The sequence below is a fragment of the Melanostigma gelatinosum genome, assembly GCF_949748355.1.
Source record: "Melanostigma gelatinosum genome assembly, chromosome: 11".
Lineage (NCBI taxonomy): Eukaryota > Metazoa > Chordata > Actinopteri > Perciformes > Zoarcidae > Melanostigma > Melanostigma gelatinosum.
In genome coordinates, this window is record NC_136644.1 from 21594600 (window position 1) to 21611509 (window position 16910).

At 42.2% G+C, this 16910-nt stretch overlaps 1 protein-coding gene across 4 annotated transcripts; it reads left to right on the forward strand.

Moving 5' to 3' along the window:
- The first annotated feature begins 306 nt into the window (after positions 1-306).
- On the forward strand, positions 307-12350 carry arfip1 (ADP-ribosylation factor interacting protein 1 (arfaptin 1)). 4 transcript variants are annotated; one of them, XM_079278904.1, is made up of 10 exons: positions 307-521; positions 1665-2050; positions 5413-5514; positions 6387-6495; positions 7014-7115; positions 8392-8504; positions 8741-8962; positions 9602-9759; positions 10000-10174; positions 10274-12350. In XM_079278904.1, the coding sequence occupies exons 2-10, from the start codon at positions 1667-1669 to the stop codon at positions 10427-10429; spliced, it is 1521 nt and encodes a 506-aa protein (XP_079135030.1). In that variant the 5' UTR covers positions 307-521; positions 1665-1666; the 3' UTR covers positions 10430-12350. The 4 variants fall into 4 exon arrangements, with proteins under 4 accessions (XP_079135030.1, XP_079135033.1, XP_079135031.1 ...); XM_079278907.1 differs by lacking the exon at positions 1665-2050 and having other exon boundaries at positions 307-525; XM_079278905.1 differs by lacking the exon at positions 7014-7115.
- The last annotated feature ends 4560 nt before the right edge of the window (positions 12351-16910 follow it).

Below are 16910 nucleotides of genomic sequence, written 5' to 3' on the forward strand. Positions count from 1 at the left end.
GGCTTCTGGGAAATGGAGTTTGTTGTGTATTATCACATTGTAGCAAGCGACAGTGGAAGAAGGTGTAGCGTTGTAGCTGAGATACACATTTTTGAGCAAGACTTAACCAGCATATTAGCCTGTTCATTTTCGTATTTTACCCAACATTTGGTAATTTTAAAATGAATGAATGAATACAATTAATTCAACTTATTGTAGACCTTGGACACAAACTGCAAGTTGCATGTTTTAACAGCAGGGGGCGATCGCATGCAGCGATGTGCAAACGATGCGGTCTCTGCTTCAGATGACAGCCGAGGGCCCGCACATTGGGTCAGTCTTTCCGGGGTTCAAACAGCAAGCCTAGTCTTAAGCAGAGTCGAGGACCATCGATGGTACATTGGTAGTATATATATGCAACGTTTGCATTAGCATCAGGCACACTGCCTTTCAAAAAAAGACGTCCAGCACAGTACCGAGGATCTCAGTGAACAACGGCTAACCGTTCGCAGCTACATAGTTAGCTACACGACCGCAGACAGGTGAGTTAATGTTGACCAAAAGTTTTGAGCATCGCCATTCCCTTAGAGTTGCACATCTTGGCGAAATAGTATTATAACGGCCATTTAAAGTGCCTGTATTTAAGTTTAGTATAGGTTCGTTGTCTGCTGTTAACTCGGTTAACGTTAGCAAACACGTCAGCTGCTCTGGTACACGTTAACTAGAATTAGTGGACATCCTAAAGCTAAACTACGTTAATGTTTGTCGAGTGTTTTGCTTTCCGAATAACATTAATCTTGCAATATAACACTGGCACTTCCTCATATGATGTGTCGTTACCAGCATTTATAAGTACTTTATTACTTTTGGACGCCCTTGCCAGTCACGTGACTGTGTGCCGCAACAGGTAGGCTAATTGTGCCACCAGCTGCGCAGTTGTGACTGCCTAACTGTGCGAGTAATGGCATCCACGTCGTTCCTTCATTAAAGTACCCAATCTCACATAGCAATCGACATATAAATGGTTCATATCTTCCTGCAGGGTGCTGAAAACCTGAAAATTCACACCTTAGCCTTGCCAGCACTAAGCCCCGCATGTGTGTATAATATATGTCCAAGGCGAAGGTTAGTTTAGTGTTTTCAACTGATATGTGCTTGTTTGTATACGTCTTACTGATGAAGGCCAGATCAAGAAGTCTATATTTGTAAATCACAAACTAAGGCAAGTTACAAAGTGATACAAATGGTGTTAGATGGAAATAAGTCTTTGCTTGGTTTGCAGGACATGAGCCAAAATGATCAGTCTATTATCTGTCCGTGGTAACCATTAAGGCTATCTGTACTACATGCCTTCACTCACAATAATGCATTTAATAGTTGTCTTGTGTTGTACAAAATTAGCAAGGAGATATGTCATTTCCAGCTGCCGTCTAAAAATAGCGTGGCAGGAATTGTAGAAACCAGTTTTACCTGGTGCTCCAGATGCTTAGAAAAAAACCGTAGTAGCAGTAAATGGTATTCAACAATCCAAATAAATACACCAATGAATAATAACATTCACATCCAGGTACAAACTGTGAGTTGGTTTATTTTGCACTCCTTATATTGTACTGTTTTGGTGCTACTACAAGCTGTCAGATGGCTCGGTAGGACCTATTTATACCCTTCTATCTGTCTGTTTTCAGGTATGTCTGAAGTTAGTCTTGAGGCTGAATCGAGGAAGACCTCACCAGAGGACTCTCAGATGGATTGTGAGGGGGCTGAAAAATCGGAAGAGAGTTTGAGTGAGGATGAAAAACAGGAGAGTGTAGACGACAGTAGGCGAAGAGATGTCACAGACGATGTGCTGTACGACGTTGATATTGACAGCGCTGAAGAAAATGCAGGAAACGGCGGCGAGGCCATTCTGGAGGCGGCTGAGGGCATTCAGAGGGAGAGTGCAGTGACATGCAGTGACAGCGATGCTGCACACATGTCTGACAGTGTAGAACATGAGGGACAGGAGACAAATCGTCATGTTGAAAGAGCTGAAACACCCGAGGAAAGTGGAGATTCTCACACTGAAACAAAGGTGATGTTTACCGTCACTTACGCGCTTCCTGACTGTGCTCTTGTTCATGTTGCTTCTCCAATCTTTACTTGCTGTGATGTGGTGGTGGTCTCTTTTCCTATATATATATATATATATATATATATATATATATATATATATATATATATATATATATATATATATATATATATATACACACACACACAAACATCAGAGGCCTCAACATATTTGCTTCGCCCTGGTAGAGGTGTCTCAGATTTGATTGTGCTTTGCTGGAGGTTTTAGGAATGTATCGCTGGTGTAGCTGTCGCTCTGTGTTGATGGTGCCGTTGGTGGCTTTCTTTCTGTTACTCGTGTGCTTCTCTGTGAGGTGCCTTTCCTGTTTGGGGACGATCAAGGCCTCGTACATTTCCTCTGCTTTGTGTAAATGCTGGCTTATCTCAAAGTGATTGTTGAGAAGGATTTATTGTTCTTTATTACCGTGCAATCTCTGTGTATACCATTATAAAGTACAAGTCAGTAAGTATTCTCTACATGTTGCCTTGTTTTCTTGGACAGTGACTCTTTGTGTACATGATGTGTAAATGACACCATTTCCTCACAATGGTTCCCTGTTTGTAAGTTGGATACATTCAGCTCTTAAAATCGACATACCGTCAAACAGGTGACTGGGTGAGTGAAACAGGTTTTGGGTCCTGACTGCACATTCTCAGGCAGTCCCACAACTCTTGTGTTGCTGGAATGTGTGATTCCTTGCGCTGTTGATTCACGTTTTTGGGTTAAGTGCCAGTATTGCACGTCAGATTGCAAGAATTTCAAATCATCTTCTGTTTTTTGTGATCCCTCTTCATTTAGTCGCCTTAAATGCATCACAGTGGTAACCCAGAATTGTCAGGTTCAGATGCATTTTCCGTCCTTTCTGCAGCTTAAACCCGGCTTTGTGCAACACGGCTGTGTCGTGTTCTTCTGTACTGTGAGAGGCAAGCCATGATTCTTCCCTCTTCAGCTGACCCTGCTAATTGGGCCAATTAGGATATTGTTGTTATCCCTTCCTCCCACGTCGTTTCAGCTTGTATCCAGGAGACTGAACTGCAGGGATCGGCACACGATGACTTGCCATGTATAATGCCTTTTCATATGCCTGATTAATTTGCAGCCACTTCGCTCCAGCAGGCTGACATTTATTCCCAAACTTTCTTGCAGAGTGTTTGCAGATGTTGGGTTGGGTCGTATTGGCTTTGGGAAGCATCGTGAATCGAGATAGTTCTGCAACAACCGCAGCTGAATAATAAGAAAACAAACGGTGCTTGTCAGCTTATCTCATTACAGTCTGTCTTAATTTACACCCCGTCTTAGAAATGCATGCAATCGGTGATCTGTCTCTCCCGGAGAACCTGTTTCAACTTGATGCCGGAGGATTGTCAGGCAGGCGTCTGGTTTAGCTGCAGCAGGATGCTGGACAAGCCTACCAGTGCATGTCTGTGCTGATCTGCCTGCAGGCGGGCGTCATATGGCCTTTAAGTATTCATGCGTCTGTCACATGACACAAAGTCTTTGTTACACATGCCAACATAAACACTTTGGTCTTTTTTAATATGTTATATTCTGGTTGAGCATGTAGGGCGTCTTTGGTTCTGGCTTTAGTAGAGGCGGGTTTGACTTCCAGAGAGCAGGATTTCCTAACACACCAGGTTCTTTACATGAGATTTAACCCATACAGTATCAGATGACACGTTGTGATCAATTCTTTTTTTTGTCACAGCTTATGGTCATATACTAATTTATTTTAGAAGGACCTCACATTTAAGTCTTTGTCTCTTTTAAGTTTAGCATTCTTTAATAGAATGAGCTTGTCGCTGTCAGTAAATACATCATTTTAGCTTTGATATGTAATGTGATATTAATATAAGCCGATGATTTTAAACTCACCTTTTTGCTCAGACAGTGAAACCAGTCAGTCAGTCAGTCCCAGATCTCGTTACCATGTGATCTGGTAGCTATTTGCATTATTTAAGACCCTTGTCAAGGTCCGCCTCTAGCTGAAGGAGCTTGTTCAAAGATGAACATTCGGATTTATTGCTTTATAATACATTGTCTCTGTGTTGGCCTCTTTTCCAGGCGAGTCATGAATCCACATTAACCAGCTTTACCCGACCAGACCTCCCAGAGCTCTCTCATGTAAAGCGTTTACAGTGTTAGGTCAGTGTCCTAGTTCCTAAGTCCACAGAGACTAGGCCGTAAATCGTACTAAAACTAACTCCGCTGCATCTTCAGCCTGCATCTTACAGACATCTAGTTTATTATAGGCTGGACAAAACTGATGTTGCCACTGTGTCATTTTTATCCACAGGCACAATTAGGAGGAACCATGATTTGTATGTTTTCATGAAGATTATAGCAGCTCTTTCCTTGTGTTTGGTAATTATATTCGACGTCAAGGAGAATTTTGTTCCATGCGTCTTTGCTGCATCACAGGAGTGACCACAAAATGGCCAGTTATAAAACATGACACACCGGGTTTAATGTGGTCTGATTGATGTCACTGGAAAACTGGAAAATCTTGTATTTGCTAGGAAACAGTGACATGAACGTGGCAACGAGAAACCAGATATTGTCGGTCCAAAACATTGCTTTGGAGAACAGCAGATGTTAAGAGATTGATTTAGCTTGATTCCCTTTTTTTCTTTTTTCTTTTTGCATGGGTGGAGCCATGATGCACTAAACCTTTATGACGCATTAGATCATGCGTTTACAATACGAAATGTATGCATGTGACGAGGGTGCAATGCTCTCTGTAACGTATTCCGTCCTGCAGTGTTTAGTAATCAAACAGAAACAGTGTTGTAAAATAGGGGAGTGATGAAAATGTGTGCCAGTTGTTGCACAAGAACCTCAGCGATCCTGCTAAATGCTGTAATGCTGCAACATAACTGACTTATACTTCACTGTGCTCTTCATTCTGTCCTGAAAATTGATGACAAAAATCATAGAAAGAGGGCGTATTTAGCTGAATACAGGCATGTTTATTGCAAACATTTTCTTGGGGTGGCACAGTTTGGCTGAAATCAGTGTCCGTTTTTGTATTGTATGTGTTTAACTTTCAAATTGTTGTCACTAATGTGTTCACCCAGATATCACTATATGGAACCCACAACCTTTATCATCAATGTTGAGCTGCTGATTCCCACCATGGCCGTGTCCACAAGATGGCAGCCCACAACTATTGTGTCCTGGATCCCGAGTCCTCTTTTCTTAACAGCGGTCTCTCTCTCGCTCTCACTCTCGCTCTCACTCTCGCTCTCTCTTTCTCTCTCGCTCTCTGAAGTTGTTTGGGAAAGCTTGAAAGGAATAACCGGCTTCATTTCGCCCTTTCGTTACAGGAAGCCACAATGACTGAAGAGTCCCACAGAAGCTCAGCTGCTGAGATCCCAGTCACCAGCAATGGAGACCTGGATCAGAGCCCTGAGACCCTGTTCCAGAGGGTAAGGGCCTCGTCTTGAGAACAGCATCTCTCCAAACTGTGTAATTGTCAATATGAGTTTAAACAAAACGTTGACGAGGTCTTCAAAGTCCTTTCTTTGAAAGATTGTGTTATAAACAACATAACCCTTGTTAGGATGTCTGTCAGATCTACAAAATAGCTTTCGTTCTGTGAAGCAGGGACACTCTCAGACACTCTAGGTCAGATCCTTCTGCAGTGAAGTGCTTTAGTTGGAGACCTCAGGGTGCCCGCTCGTCCTCATCCATCTGACTGAGCAGGCAGTGTGCGTCCAGATGGCCTGCTGTTTACCTCTAATGGCTCCACAGTCACACTGACAGTCTGTGGCAGGCAAGACGCCACGACCACAAGAACGTGTGCAGCTTCAAGATGTTAAATCAGCCGCTGATTGTAAAAATGCATACACGGGTTAATCGACAGCGCACCGTACAGCTGCCGCTCGCTACTTTAGCTTTGCAGTGAGTTAACGTCAATCATTGACATACTGTACACGTTGTGACATGTGTGCTTCTACACAATCAAGCATTTCCCCCAAATAATACAATTATATTCACGTTTAAGGGGAAAGCACAGACATCACTTCTTCAAAGTGCGGCTGAACAATGAGTGCAGGTTAGCAGACAGGAGGGAGCAGGTGTTTGGAGAGCATGTTTATTCATTTTTACTGAAGTAAACGTACAATAAAAGACTTTCAGAGAGGTTATTGAGGCTTTCATTGATGAGCTGATCTAAATCTATTGTACTCATTTGTGTGTCAATTTAAAATGTTTGGTGACACACATGCAGAAAGTACATAAAGTTCCCTGTCTGCTATCAACTGTTGACATAAACCCTGTTTGATTTCATTTTTCACAGGACTCTTACCCCAGTGGCCCTGGGGCCCTAAACCTTTCAGAGTCCTGTGTCACCTCCAGCAACTTTGCTTCAACAACAGAAGGCATCATTGAATCAGGGCCGTACAAAGGTAAAACATCTCTCCTTCTTGTGTATTGCACCGTTTCCTTACTTCACCGTTTACCTGATCGCTTTGCAGCATTCTGTGTTTCCAGACGATCTTTCTCTCCGTGCATTCACAGTGCTCCACTTTTTGGGGTTTTAATCTCAGTGACATTTGAAAGGCAGACATTTGAATTTGTAAAGGTGAACATCCAATTGAATTTAATGAGTTTCCTCTGATCTCCACGTTGTAACCCTCCTCTCCTATTCATCGTCATGCCCTTGTTACAAATGCAAATCTCCCCATAGAGCGGGGAGCTGTTGTAGCCCGTCTGCCACCATGTTGCCATGGCTATTTTCCATGTTATTGACACTGGTTGAGGTAGGCTTTTGTTCCTGAACACGTTCATCCTGCGACATGGAGAGAGCCACCGCGATAAGAAAAAACACGCACAGGAAACCAACGTCAATGAGAAGTTCCCCCCCCCTTTACGCTTGTGTAGGCTGGATGGTGACTAATGAATGGTAACTCTGAATATCTCCCAGGGTCAGCAAGCCTGCCCGCGTCTCCCGTGACACCTGTAGCTCCCAGCTCGGCTGTTGCTAGCCGCCTGGCGCGCTCTTCCAGCGATAGTCAGGCTGAGAAAGGTACCAGCAGCGAAAGGAGTATGAATCAGACGATACTGCATCGTCACCATTTGCACACTGAATTAACCCGCAGGCCTGTCGTACCTTTTCTTGGTTTTCACCAGTTTCTTACCTTCTCCTTGTTCCCACAGGCTGCACTCCATTCAGAATCAGACCTTTCTTCTCCTCCTTTCTTGTTTCTTGGCTCTCCAGTCTTTGTCTTTGCATACGTCTGGGCTGACTGAAGTAGTTTTCTGCTTTGCCGTGGCGAATGAAATGCCTTGTACACACCCCTTAGAGTCATTTTCTCAAGATCTCTCGGTCTGATGAAACCTTTTGATGCCTAAAGCGTTTGCTTGGCTGGGAACACAACTGCTTTCACACTTAAGTGGGTTTTCCTGCTTGTAACCTTTGTCTTTGCAAAAGTTCGCACCCATAGTCTCCCCTAGTCTCTGACTATGGAGTCCCGAAAGTGACAAATATTGTAAAAGGTTGTCAGACTAGTAAAAGAGAACAGAATACATCAATAGATCATTTTTTTACACTCTGCTTTTAATCCTCATTCAGTTGGTGGGGACAAACATCCTTTACCACCAATTGGTTAATAAAATAAAGAAGATATTTAAAAGGACAGTGTAGGATTTGGTGGCATCTAACGGTGTGCTTGCAGATTGCAACCACATAAACGTGAAAGGCTCTCGAGCCAGTGTTTGGTTTGTCCATTCTGGGCTACTGTAGAAACATGGCGGACTCCGTCAAGAGGAACTGCTGCCTGTGTAGATATGAAGGTGATTATACACAAAAGAAAACATAGTTATGAATATTATATTACATTTCCGCTCATAGATCCCCCGTAATGCTACACACGGGCCCTTCAACTGACAATAGTATTATGATTATGTCATTATTTCAGCTATATTTTTTACTGATCTGATATCCTTTTATCTGTATTTTGTCAGTTTCTGCGCTCAAAATCTTCCAGCATTTCCCCTCTTTTGCCCAAACCACAATAAAGCACTTTTCATCCCTTTTACTGTGACTGTTTTCTGAAAATGGTAAGTCATGACTAATTGTGTTTTAATGCTCATTGTGATTTTAATAACCATAGATGTCATCAGCGTCCTCCTAATGCCTTAAAGTGAGTGTTGAAGTTTCAGTGTTAACATGACAACCTCATCCCGCCGTTTGATGATTGTAACACTTTAAATTGTACTTCCCTTCATTTTCACCACAGCTCTCTAGCCTGCAAACCCAATAACTCAATCACCCACTAAGTGAATGACTTTTAATTGTCCAGGCGCGATGAATACAGAGCCAAAGAGTGACGCGGTGGTCCTTTCAGATGACTTAAAGAGCCCAACCATGGAAAAACTGGACCTAGTGAGGAAGTGGAGCATCAACACATATAAAGTAATCCTCTCTGTCCTTGATTTATTCTGTTATGTCCCTCCTCACCCTGCTTCTTCTCTCAGCTCTCAATCTGTATCTTCTCTCTGTTCATTAGGGTGTTGGCAGAAAAAGTGAACTATGCCCCAAACTGAAAAAACCCCACAAATTGTTGATATCCTTTCTTGTTTTAGACTGTGCTGTAGCGACTCTCTCCCTCCAGTCACTCCTAATGTTTGAAAATGCTCTGTCCTCTGCAGTGTACCAGGCAGATCCTGTCGGAGAAGCTGGGTCGGGGCTCGAGGACCGTGGACCTGGAGCTGGAGGCTCAAATCGAAGTCCTCCGCGACAATAAGAGAAAGTACCAGAATGTAATCAAGCTGGCTCAGACTCTGTCCGGTCAGCTGTCCCAGATAATGCAGACGCAGAGGCAGCTGGGCGACGCCTTCGCCGACCTCAGCCTCAAGTCACCAGAACTGCACGTGAGTCCAAATATTTCGATGCCTTGTAATCAATCAGATTGGGTTGGATAAATGGGAAGGGGCGTGTTATCATCCCCGCACAGTGTCCCGGCAAAGAGTCATAAAATAAAACGTGGATTGACTTGTGGGTTATCTACTCTGATCCCTTAGATTACTGTTTATCTGTATTCTATTGAAGCATCACATGGTAATGGCTTAAAAGACAGTAAAGAGTCTTGCATAATTCAAGTTTGGGTTCTCCACTTCCTCTAATTGTGTTAGATGATTTATCTTTATTGCTCCATTATGTTTTTGGGTTGTCCATGTGCCCGGACCGTTCTTGTGCACGCGATATCACAGCACACCAGAAGGGAATTTCATCAAATTTGACATAAACGTCCCCTTGAACTCAAGGATGAAATGATCAGATTCTGGTGGTCAAAGGTCACTGTGACCTCAAAAAAATGTCCATAACTCAAATATTCAAATGCTAATTATGACAATTTTACACAAATGTCTGACAGGATAAAATGATCAAGTGATGACACTTCTTTTGACGGCCATAGATGCAAACCTGTGCAGGAAAACAACCAGGAATTGATCTCCCTATGGATGTTTCACTCACAAATCCACTAAAACGAGTGTGACTCTGTTCTTTAGGAGGAGTTTGGTTACAACGCTGACACCCAAAAGCTTTTGTCCAAAAACGGAGACACTCTGCTGGGTGCCATCAACTCCTTCATCTCCAGTGTGAACACACTCGTGGATAAAACAATTGAAGACACCCTGGTTAATATCAAACAGTATGAATTTGCCAGGTAGGTAATGCATGATCATGTGTGGGCAGTGGGCACCATCTCCAAACCACAAAATGTCATCGAACTGTTTGGATAAAACATTTCTCTGGATCTTTTCTGAGATTAAAGACCTCCAGAGAAACTCTACTGTCCTTACCTCAAGCACTGCAAAGGGTGTTATTTGTGATAAAGAAAAGGCGTTGATATCCTGTTTAAATGTAACGGCTGTAGTGATGTTTGTTTTGATTACCACACGTCTAGGATTGAGTATGACGCGTACCGTACAGATCTGGAGGAGTTGAATCTGGGGCCACGTGATGCCACCACCATGCCCAAGATCGAGTTCTCCCAGCAGCAGTTCCAGATCCACCGCGAGAAGTACGAGAGGATGCGAAACGACGTCGCCGTCAAGCTGAAGTTCTTGGAAGAGAACAAGGTCGGCTTCAGTTGTTCTCTGCTCGACGTACCTGCGCCCACATAGCGGCTTTACGTTCCAAGTGTGCTCACCGTCTCTTTATTTCGTGTCCCCAAACAGGTGAAGGTGTTGCATAACCAGCTCATCCTGTTCCACAATGCCATCGCTGCGTACTACGCCGGAAACCAACAGCAGCTGGAACAGACACTCAAGCAGTTCCACATCAAGTTGAAAATGCCAGGTGGGGACAGTCCATCTTGGCTGGAAGAGCACTAATCACTCCGTTTGAAGCCCCAGCGGCTCAGTTTGACAGGAAATGTCCAAATCTACAGGACCCTCCCTTTCCAACGCGACTGTCACTGCCTTTCAAACTTTCACAACAGTTAATCTTTTAATTCAATACGCAAAATGAAAAAAAAAAAAAAAAACTTCCTACAATCCTTTTACTCTTGTTGTTCAATCATCGTTTTCATTTTGCAGTGATTTGAAATCATAGGAAACGCACTTTTGAACTGTTTGATACATCTGATGAACAGGAGTTGCTGCAGTAAACACATTTGGAAACTGTAAATGGCCTTTTGCAATCCAGCATATGAATGTTGTATCTCAGCACGGCAGACTTGATGGCTCTGTAAGGACAGCTTCGGGATCACAACGACGGCCTGTTGCACATAATTAACTCTTTATCAGTTGATGAATCGAATCAGGAAGCAGCATTCAGATTTATGGATCATGCATGCAAACTGGCCAGAAAACTCTGATTTAAAGTGGTAGTTTGACATTTTTGGAAATGGCACTTATTTGCTTTCTTGCTGAGAGTTTGTTTAATAGAAGACTACAGACTGTTAGCTTAGCTTAGCGTAAAGACTGAAAACAGTTAGCGGTCAGGGTAACCTGGCTCTCTCCAAAGGTGAACAAAATTCAGCCTACCAGCACCTCATAACCTCACTAATATAAAAAAAAACAAAGTGTAAAAAAAAACAAAGATGTGGTTTTATAGGAGGTTATGTGCCTTAGGACAGAGCTAGGCTAACGGTTTCCCCCTGATTCCAGTCTTTATGCTAAGCTAAGCTAACCAGTTGCAGGCTGTAGCTTTATATTAAATGTACAAACATGAAAATGGTTTTGATCCTCTCGACCTAAAAACAAAAGTCTTTCCCAAGATGTAAAACTATTTCTTTAAATTGATATGTTAAAATCCTTTTGATGTCTGTTCACAACAAATCCTGAATGTTGTGAAGTGATAATGCTGACGGGGTGCTACTTTTCATCGATATTATTCTCGGTTTGGCATTTGGCTAAATGGGTAAAAGTGTTTGATTCTCTTTGATTCCAGAGAAAATGAAGGACCAGCCTTATGTGACTAAATGTGCCTTGAATTCTTGAATTTGTTCTTCTCTTCCCCGCTTCAATATTTGATCTTGCTGTTGGAAAAAGGCGCTTTCACTTCCAGTTTTGAGGACCAACTGTTGAAGGAAGAGAATGGACCAAACACACACTCGCACACACACACTCTCAGAGGACAGTACAGTTAGAGCCTGTACAACTGTCCATGTTTAAACACTCAACACAACACACACACGATAGCTGTGTTAAAAACACACTCCAGTAACATTCAGGAAGTCTAAATATGTTTTAAGACTTGCTGATTTCAAAGATATTTATCCATATTGCACACATGCACATTTATGCATTTGAGACTAATTAAATAAAACTGTATGATGTGTGAGGGGGAAACCAAAATACGATTAACTTTTTGTAAATTTGAAAGACCAGCATCTTTTGTCTGAGCTGCTCACAGTTTGTTTCATTGGGCTACATAAAAGTATATTTTTCAAAGAGGACATACTGTACGCTGTTATTGATAACCAGCCGTCGCGTCCTCACTTTGTTGATTTGTACTTTTCCTATGGCTCACCATAGCAGTTTGAGAGTGTGAATCTTGTACAACAATCTATTGTTTCCCTGAAATAGATGGATATATATTTGTAATTTTCTCTATTTCACCTTGTAGTTTACGACCAATGCTGCCATTTGGCTTTGTTTTTGTCTTGTTTTCCCTGAAGACCTACAGGCTGATGTGCTAGTGGGTCTTTTACCTTTGTAATGATGAAACATTAACAAATGTTGGGTGAAGAATAGGATTGCAAATGTTGTGTAAACTCTTTGGGAAGATTAAAGTTTCTTTTCTTTATCATCTCGTGGTGTTTGTAGTAGCGACTCGTATGAGAAGTCACCACCAGAGGCCAACAAAGAAATGTGAAGCCAGGAGGCTACAGCAGAAAGAGACGCAGACATTATCACTGAGGGGAGCTTATGATACGCCCCATGACATTTTACAATTATATTTCGAGTAAACCTTTTCTGCATTCATCCTGTTTTTTGTTCCCGTCCAGAAAGTCAGCAGTGTTTCATAATCTGCTGACGTGGATTCAACATGACTTGTGTTGACTTAAGTCCAGGTGCTTCTAGGATTTCATAGGCACAACCCCACCACACCCTCGAGTATACACTTGGCAGGATCTGGTTAATCCTCAAACAAGCCTTGAGGATGTTGGTCACAGACAAGGTGATGCGTTCACTCTGTCAATCAGATGATCAAATCTGGCAAAGCAAATAGATTTCCTTTAACCAGACTTGCAGCAGCAGGTTAATGTTTCTCAGTGGAAATGAATGGAGCGCTGCAGTCTCAAGGTTTCAAGTCAAACTGCAGTTTAAAAATGCAAATGCTTTATTAGTAAATGCATTTAATTCAGCGTTAATTGAGCGTAACTATTTCCACTTTTTAATTGTTTTAAACTGATTTTGTAGCTTCGCGATTTGTGCGTTTGTCCCACTGAGGAAGAGTAACATGACTGGAGGAAAATACATCCGGTTCAATCTTTGAAACATTTTTTTGTAGACCGAGTTGTGCAAATATGTGAATGAAAAGAAAAGGTTCTGATGTACTTTTAAATCTAGTTTTTTATTTTTGTCTAGTTCATTATTTTTAACAGTGTTTAATTCTCTAATTTAGCGTGAATCTATACCAGCAGAACTGAATCCTTCTGATTTTGAGCTTTATTTGGATCAGAATGATGCTAAATGATAATTTATCAATTACAGAATCAGCGGGTTCTGCCAAATGCAAACTCAAATACAAAAAGAAGACTTAATAGAACTGTATTTACTTACTTATAGAAGAATGGGCAAATATGTGAACCCCCTCCTTCTCCAGCCGATCAAAGGGTGGACTTGTGAACCATTTTCCTGTGGGGAAAAAAATCATCAGTTGTTAAATCATGATATTTAAGCAGTGTTCAACATAATTCTGTCACTAGTGTAAAGCAACATTTTTTTTCCTTAAAAACTGAAGTTGCGGTTTTTAGAAATTCAAATTGCTAGTTAAAAGTAAACGGGTTCTCAAGTATCCAATATTTTTGCTGTTTTATCTCCAAGTTTGGATGGATTTTTGGGATGTCAAAGTCGTGACTGAGGAAAGGACAGCAGGATAAACATAATGATGGACAAAATAAAAAGAGACAGAAAGAAATGTAAAATAGTCCAAACCTCTCGCAATGATGTCTAAAATGCATGATGTCATCAAGCTGAAACAAGGCTGTTTTTCTTGAAAAGGACAACCTTCAGAGAAATGTGGTAAAAGTATATTTCTCTCAGAAATGTGGTGTAATAAAAGTAGATTTTTTGCTAAAAATTGAAGTAAAATGCTAATATCTCAAAACCAGAGCTGGAAGAAGTATGCATACCCTTAACTGAAGTAAAGAGCAATAGCACAGAGTCTACTCTGTTACAAGTTTAAGTTGTGCGTTCAACAGTGAAACGCATGCATTATGCACATCGGCCCCATTCAGAGTGGTAGCTATACTTCATATATATATTATTGGATTAATATTACAGATGCATTAACGTAAACGCAGCATTTTACTGTTGCAGTTGGTCATGATGGAGCTAATCTGAACTACTGCCAGATCAATGCAGTGGAGTAAAAAGTACAATATGTCCCTCTGAGATGTAGTGGAGTAGAAATGTAAAGAAGAAGAAGAAACCATTTTTATTATCAGATACATACACACGAAATTTGACGACTGCATTTGACCCATCCCTGGATATAGGGAGCAGTTGTATAAAGTTGTATAAATGGAAGCACAAGCACTTCTCAAACCGTATTAAATGCACCTTAACACATGAACTCACCTGATATCTGTGGTTGTAGCCTTAAGATTGGACCAGTGGTCACAAGCCGGTAGCGCGCATGGGACACGTGAACGCGCCTGTTCCACCTGGCCCTATCACGTACGAGGAAGCTCACAACACCGCCGTCTGCTGCTGCTGCTGCTGAGACTGCAGCACCAGCTCACCTGACCGGCTGATAACCTGGAACGCAGCGCAGATTTTCTCCTCTGAAAAGTATCGACCACCAACTCCAACGGTGTCGGAGCGCGTTACGTGTCCCGGCGAGCCCCTCTCATCCCTCCGGTAAGTCAAGCAGGACGGCACCGCCGCATCACGCTGTGTGTATGTGCGTGTGGATGTGAGATATGAAACGACCTGCTGCAACTGTGCAAAGAAAAGTCATTGTAGAGTGGTGTCTGCACGTTCAATCTTTATCCAAGCAGAGCATTTGACCTCCACTGTCTCTTTTAGCTCTAAAGGGGACAACAGAAGGTGTCCTGCAATGCAGTCGAGGTCCAAAATGACATCATAATGAAGATTTCGTGTAGTTTGAGGCCTGAAGCTGTTGCACTGCTGTACATTGGCAATGTAAACACAGAGGAAACATTGGCTTGTTGTTGTTGTTGCAACCTAAAGGTGTTAATGTCATTCAAGCAACCACATTGTAACTTAAAATAGGTAAACGCACAGAGAAAAAGACACGCAGTGCCTAGAATAAGTATGAAATCTCCTTTGGGAGTTTTCATGTTTAATTGTATTACATTGTAACATTGAACAATTGACGCTTTTTTGACACTGAGCAACAGAAAAAAGACAGCATGTCACTACCAGAATACTCGCAATATAATAGTTTTCCATGTTGGAGTAACAGTTTCTATCGTTGAAAGTCTCTTTTTGCAGATGACTGAAGCTTTTATGTTTGGCATGATCCAGACATGTTGTATTTGGGCTCGATATAGTTTGCAATGTTCCAATATTTGCATTATATATTCTGACAACAATGTGATACTTTTCCTGATACTTTCCTACAAAATCTTTTGTTTTAATTCATCCAAAACCAGCCAAAGTTCTCACTTTTTAAATATCTTTTCACTGCCAATCACACGAGACCTTTGCCTAAATAAAACAGTTTTAAAATTTACTTCGGGAACTATCTGACCAAGAAATAATTCAACAAAACTCGGTGTTCTGATCTATCGAGGCATTTGCTGCTTATTTCCAGTTTTTGACACTTTGTGGTTGCTTGAGATGGATTTAGTTTGCTGCCACAAAAGAATTAAGCACAGCTCTGTGTGTTCGATGGGCATTTTTATCCCAAGTTAAAGCGATTGCTGCTGGCGGTTGTTGTGGATTCACTAACGGAACTTACAGCCGTTTTAGTTCAGCATGTGTCTCACTTTATAACTCTGCCCCTGTTGGTTTTGTTCTGCGCCTCAGACCCCGGCTTCCTTGGCTTTTGTACACTACTATACATGCTGAGATGAATTAGAGGGCAGTCCATTCAAGTGTTGGGAACAATACCCCTATGGAAAAAAAAAGGGTTTCTCCCCAGGTCAGGTCAAGGAAGAGGGCGGTGTCACCCCCCACCCCTCAGGTTGCTATGGAAGCCGAGAGTAACACAGAAAACTCAATTCTCTGACGTCATCCCCGGGGAGGAAGATTCTGGGGGGGCTTGATTTATTTCTGTGGGAGCAGGAGAAGTGCTAAATAGTTGTCGCCAACTTGGGTCAACTCGAGTGGTCTTTATTTCCTGAAAAATCTGTCCTTGTCTCAGAAAAGCAGTAAAAGAGGTTAAAAAAAGAAATGCAACAAAAGAAGACAGAACAGAATCAAAGTGATCTTGGTTGCATGCCTGTCTCTTATGTCACACCCCAAACTCCCACCTGTTACCACCCCGATCTCTCAGCTACAAACGTTCTAATAAAGACAAGAAAGCCCAAAATAAAGCGTCGGAAAAGTGCCGACACCTGACGCAGCTTTTCAGGCAAAAATAAAAGAAGAAAAGAATATTGTTTTGGGGATTTATGAACACTGCTCAGTGGCTCCTGTGTTTTGCGAGAGTCTGTAATGGGACCTGAGTGCTTGTAAGTAATATTTCGTAGGTATTAAACTGTATTTTAATGAAGCCTGCTGTGTCTCTGGGCCCTTGGGCAAACGCCTTTCCCCACCGCCATGTAAACATGTTTGCATTTCCCTGCTGTTCTCTCCATGGTGACCTGAACACCTGTCTTATTTTGTCACCTATGTATCGTCCTAACCGTACTCAGGATCTGTTGGTCGAAGCGAGTTTGAAGTAAACCGTGTTTCTTCTGTTGCAAACTGTGCGATTAATCTGTAATCCTCCGTGGCAGACGTTGCTTTAATGCTGCACAAGACTGTGAAAGCCACAAGAGGTACGGCGAGATTTGCCTAAAGCTGATCTTGGCACCGGAGCTCAGATTGCTGGAGCAACAATTGCAGAGCCGAGGCAGAGGCCATGCAGACGCAGTGGTGTGCTGCAGGCCAGACACCGATCACCTGTTGACAAAAGAAGAAACGGGAGGAGAGTCAAAGCTCTGTTTTTGATCCGTAGCTTCGCAGATGG

Bases quoted from the DNA above. Each gene is read 5' to 3' on its own strand.
- arfip1 (XM_079278904.1), top strand. From the start codon at position 1,667: ATGTCTGAAGTTAGTCTTGAGGCTGAATCGAGGAAGACCTCACCAGAG. The intron at 6,496-7,013 runs GTAAAACATCTC...AATATCTCCCAG, and splicing joins TGAATCAGGGCCGTACAAAG to GGTCAGCAAGCCTGCCCGCG. The intron at 8,963-9,601 runs GTGAGTCCAAAT...TCTGTTCTTTAG, and splicing joins TCAAGTCACCAGAACTGCAC to GAGGAGTTTGGTTACAACGC.